At 36.4% G+C, this 5,436-nt stretch overlaps 1 protein-coding gene across 1 annotated transcript; it reads left to right on the top strand.

The window, feature by feature from the left end:
• The first annotated feature begins 2,808 nt into the window (after positions 1–2,808).
• On the top strand, positions 2,809–5,088 carry LOC141817554 (auxin response factor 12-like). Its single transcript, XM_074705194.1, has 4 exons — positions 2,809–2,955; positions 3,310–4,283; positions 4,353–4,543; positions 5,001–5,088. Exons 1-4 carry the CDS (start codon positions 2,856–2,858, stop codon positions 5,086–5,088), a joined length of 1,353 nt encoding a protein of 450 aa, XP_074561295.1. The 5' UTR covers positions 2,809–2,855.
• The last annotated feature ends 348 nt before the right edge of the window (positions 5,089–5,436 follow it).

Genomic DNA, 5,436 nt, shown 5'->3' with positions numbered 1-5,436 from the left:
AAAATTATATTGACATAGCACGATACGATACCGAAACTATATCATTTCGGTCCGGGACTAAAACCTCGGCACGGGTCGAGATTTTAAACCTTGATCTTGAATTCATTCTATGTTGACATGATTTCCTTTGTTGAATCAGGTGTTTGTTCAATAATTACATTCACATTACTTAGAGCATGTAATTAACGATAGCTAGATTGTAACAAGTAACAACACAGAACAATAGAATTCATAAAGTATGTCAGTAGTATAAAATTGTTAAATAAGAATATACTATATGGAAAATTGAAGGAAAAATTAAAATTTTGCTTGCTAAAAGAATATTGTTAGGCAATTATGACTTCCTTCTTTTGAAAATGATGTCAATGCAAGTTCATAACTTGCTTAGAATTTCAATGTGGACTTTTCATTTGCTATATGAATGGTGTATTAGATATTGCTTATGTGTAGTGCTGTCAAACGAGCCAACTCATGATGAAACGAGCTGACTCATCAAAAATTCATCATATAGTGGGGTGGGGCGGGCCGACCCACTATCTTGACGGATTGGGAAACCCTAACTCAATACGGGTTGCGGGTTAGATGGGCCAGCCAACGAGTCCGTAAAAAAATAAAAAATAATATAGAAAATGTTAAATTTTTTTAATTTGGATTACGAATTAGGTGGGTCAAATCCACAAGTCCATTGAGTTTTTCACTTTATTTTTAAATTTTGGAAGAATTTTTTTTTTGGTCTCAACCAGCTGGTCAACCCAAGCCCATAAATCTATTGAGTTTTTCACTTTAGTTTTAAATTTTGAAAGAAATTTTTTTCTCGACCCGTGGACCAATCCAAGCCCACCGCGGGCCAACCCGCACTGGTCGTGGGCTTAGGCTGGTTGGCTTATCTGGAGCCGTTTTAAAATAGATTGATAAAATTTCAATCCAACTCGTTTAAATTGTTTAATGGGACGGGCCAACCTAATGGATCTAACCCAAATTGACGACATTACTTATGTGTGGTTCTCTATCCATAAATTTTATAGTGAATGATATAAAAAAATATAATGTATTTAACTGTAACAATATTCTCTACAATTTGCTCCCCAAATTGTTTGTCATCAACCATAGGAAAAACCATGATTGTTTTGTATATCTAATACCCTTTTTGCTACTTTGTTGAGACTTGAGAGGATTACAAACATTGCACACTTCATAAGAGAGTGTTAATATCTGTTAAAATACTAATTTTGCAATAGGATTCTTTAACACACTTCTCTAAAAAAAACTTCCATATTTGCTATAAAAAATGTTATAAGACTTCCTTTTGTAAAATGTTATTAGTTGTGTAGGATCGAATGGTTGACTGGATGGAGGGTAAATAGTTGGTGACCTAAATTTTTTCTTGTGATGCAAGAATGAGTCAAACATGCAGTTTTGTTTGATTGTTTGTGTTAATAATACAAGTAAAATGAAAATAAACACAACACTAACCAAGAATATTATTTGGTTCAGAGTCGTGCACTTATATCACGATCTACTGATTTGTTAGGTGAATCACTCTAAAAAATTTACTCTAAAATCTCTTTTAGGGTTAGAGAAAACCTTGTAAATGATTTCTTCTCTTGACATAAAATAAAACTGTAGGTACAAAGAGAAAACCGACTTTAGTGTGAATATAGATAAGCACAGTGGAGAAAGTAAGAATAGTTTTGAAGCATGAGACCTTTTAAAGATGTGAAGCCTTGATGATTCCTAACTTTTTGAAATTGATTGGTGCACTTTAGAACAGAGTAAAAATATATATCTAGCACCTTTTTATATATGCCAACCAACCCTCAAATTGTATATAGAAAGGCTCAGACAATTATTTTATGCACACCTCCAGTCTGAAACAAAACATTCTTAGTTGATTGACCATACAAAAGTATCCATCACATAGCCAATACTTAACACTTACGCAGTTAACTAGAAAACTTTTCTAGGTGATTTCTAGTTCATCCATTTGACCAATTCCATTATTCAAGTCAGTTGAAACTAAACAGAAGCTTTTTGTTCTAACAAAAAGCTTACAGTCGATGCATGAGTCGATTGACCACTCTAGTTGATACTTGGAATCCGAACATTAACATTCTTCTGTTATCAAAACAAAGATTTTTCAATTGATTCCTAAGTCGATCGAACACTCTAGTTGATTAAGGAGTACCTCTAGTACTGACTAAATATCAGATATTCCAAGTTTACTTGCTCAACTTTACTTGCTTTCTAGGCAACACTTGCAATTAAACTCAATCGCTCACTACAACATGGAACATATTGCTTCTTGGTTAAGAGTTTCTATAGCCATTAGGCACATCCCAAAAGTGTAAAGCCTGAAGCACTCTTAATGTCTCACAATTCACATATTTTTCGGATCTTCAACTAACTCCATGCTCATTATCCTATAGTTCACCTCACCAGGCCTACAGTTTTCGAATGCACCAAGTTTTCCAAATTTTTTCTGTGCAATCTTTCGTCTTGACTTTGAGTTCACCTCGTTACGGACCTTTGAGCCATCACGCCAATAATCTTGCAATCATATCAAATTGACTCACCTTAGTCGAGTCACCATGCACCATGTGTACTTACCAATCTCTATATGCTTGATGCACACTTTGTTAAATCACAATTACTAATTTAAATGTGTTGAACATTAAAACAACATCATGATTATTGCTAATCACAATGGAGGAACCAACATTGATCATTCTAAGATATTTATTAAAGAGTGTATTAATTTTGTTTTGTTCTCTGGCTGTTGAACTGATATACCATTCTAGTAATTGCAGGTTGGATGGGATGAATCTACAGCAGGTGAGAGGCACCCAAGGGTATCGATGTGGGAAATTGAACCTTTGACAACCTTCCCCATGTATCCGTCTCTGTTTCCGCTCAGGTTCAAGCATCCCTTGAATCATGGAGTTCCCTTTCCTAATGGTAAGTTCACCTACTCCACTAGTGTATGTAACCTCCATTAATACCGAGGATGTTGAACTATGTTGCAGCCAAATTATAACTGGGTATGTTAAGTATATATTGTCACCTGAGTGGGGTACCTCCCGGTGTGCGGGAATGACACCCCCGGAGCGTGACATGACATGTTATCATCCTGCACTAATCTTTTAGAATTAACATATATGGCTATCATCAACGAGACCAGGCTGAGGTTTTAGCCATGAATCATGTAAAATAGGAGATTGTACCATTAATAAATTAATTGAATGCATAAAAAATAGATCATATAATTTTGATATGTTCTGATCTTAATGTGCATCTTTTCTTAAATTTCAGATACCAAGGAGGATGAGCTAAATGCTCTTAGGTGGGCACTGATTGGGGCTGGCAATCAAGGCTTTCAGTCCTCCAGCCCCCAATCTCTTGGTGTGGGCTCATGGATGCAACAGAGGAATGACTCTTTGTTATTAGGGAGCAACATCAATCAGTACCAAGCTATGACTGCTACTGCTTTGGAGAGCATACGAGGGGCCGATGTTCTGAAGCAACAATTGATAGAAAATCAACAACCATTTCAGTTTATTCAACAACCACCCTCATCTAGCCATTTGCTGCCAATTCAAGATTTTCAGCTGGCTCTGCAACAGCAATGCTTCAGCTCACACACACAATGCTTATTGGAGAACCAACCAAATTCTGCACCACACCAGCATGCTCAGAAATTACCCAATGAACAGTCAAAGCATCAGGCTCAACAAGCACATGCCTGTGCAGAAACATTTCAAATGTGTACGAATCGTGTACAGCAACAGTCAAGTTTGCCATCTCAAATTTATGAAAGATCAGCTTTTCCTAATTCAAACTTAGCTTTGTCATCCAATGCTCCATCAAGTTCTGACCCGGGTATCCTAGGATCTTACCATGAAGCAAAATCCAATATGTGGAACTCTTCCCAACTTGGTCATTCCATTAGTCAGCAGCAATTGGAATCAAAAGGAACTATGCCTCAGGTGACTCCTTTTGACACTGGACTCCTGCTTCCTTCATTTGTGGAAAAAGATGATCCCAATTGTATTCAGGGTTCCCCTACTCCCCAGAGCCATCCCCTATTTGGGGTTTGCAAGGATCCTTCCTCTCTTCTCTCCATTGCAGCTCCTAACTTAACTATGAATGCAACTGTTAGTGATTCATCTAACACTGCATACGTGGCTTCAAGTATTCAAAACTCTCTTTATGGGTATTTGGATGGATCTTCCAAATTACTTCAAAATTCAGGAGAGATTGGCCCACAGTCCCAAACATTTGTTAAGGTCAGAATGACAATCCTGGTGACTGTACTATTTCATTAAGTTTGATCTCTAACATTGTTCTTCATGCAGGTCTGCAAGTCAGGCTCAGTTGGGAGATCATTGGACATATCCCGGTTCAGTAACTATGATGAACTGCGTATGGAACTGGGTCATATGTTTGGTATTGAGGGTTTATTTGAAGATCCTCATAGATCAGGCTGGCAGCTTGTATTTGTTGACAGGGAGAATGATGTGCTTCTCCTTGGAGACGACCCCTGGGAGTAAGAATTCATTCCAAGCACCTTTGGTTCTCAAAACAAAAACAAAAGTAGTTATTGCATTTATCATTCACTTACTTTTGTTTCATTTAGCAATGGCTGAGCTTGTTGATTTATCAATGGAATTTGCATGTTATGTTGAGGGTCTCCTAGAAAATATTCATCGACCACTTCAAAGATTTGATAATGTGCTTGCTTTCTATCTAGCTTTGCTGCTTATCCTGTGATCTCTAGCTGTACTTAATGGGATATTCATAACGTGAAGTGATTGTCATGGTATATGTGGAATTATTTCTATAGTGAATGTCTGAAATGATATTATGGAAGAAAAATACATGTTAACAGCAAATGTGGGAGATCAACACTGTATTTCTAATAACTAAACTTGTCCACCATAAGTTTTAATTTATGCTCTTAATGTTTTGTTGCTTAAATACCTTCTTGTGGCTTTAATATGCAGATCATTTGTGAATAATGTCTGGTGTATCAAAATACTTTCTCCAGAAGATGTGCAACAGATGGGAAAACAAGGGTTTGAGTCCACATGATATTCCTCTTGAAGTACTAGGTATTTGAAATGATATATTGTGTAATTTAGATTAGCGCAAAATACCTATTATGAATATTTAGTGTCTTCCATGATTGTTGATTGCCTCAGCCACATTTTCACTTTAGTCACCGATGAGCTCTTGATTGCAACATGCTTCATTCTTAAAACAGGAAAAGACACGTCATATCCATAGAATTCTGAACTGGTGTGTACATAAGGAAAACGTTTTTTCTATTCTATGAACAGATTGAGGAATCAGAATATTACCATTTTATGATAATTTAGTGAAAAAATATTCTACATCTTGTTCAGATTGAGAGCTATCTTTGAGAGAAACTTCAATTAC

Source organism: Curcuma longa, unplaced genomic scaffold (assembly GCF_044706935.1).
Source record: "Curcuma longa cultivar G26 ecotype Majalengka, Jawa Barat unplaced genomic scaffold, ITB_CL_G26_1.1 contig_20998, whole genome shotgun sequence".
In the NCBI taxonomy this organism is placed as follows: Eukaryota; Viridiplantae; Streptophyta; class Magnoliopsida; order Zingiberales; family Zingiberaceae; genus Curcuma; species Curcuma longa.
This window is presented reverse-complemented; position numbering and strand designations above follow the sequence as displayed.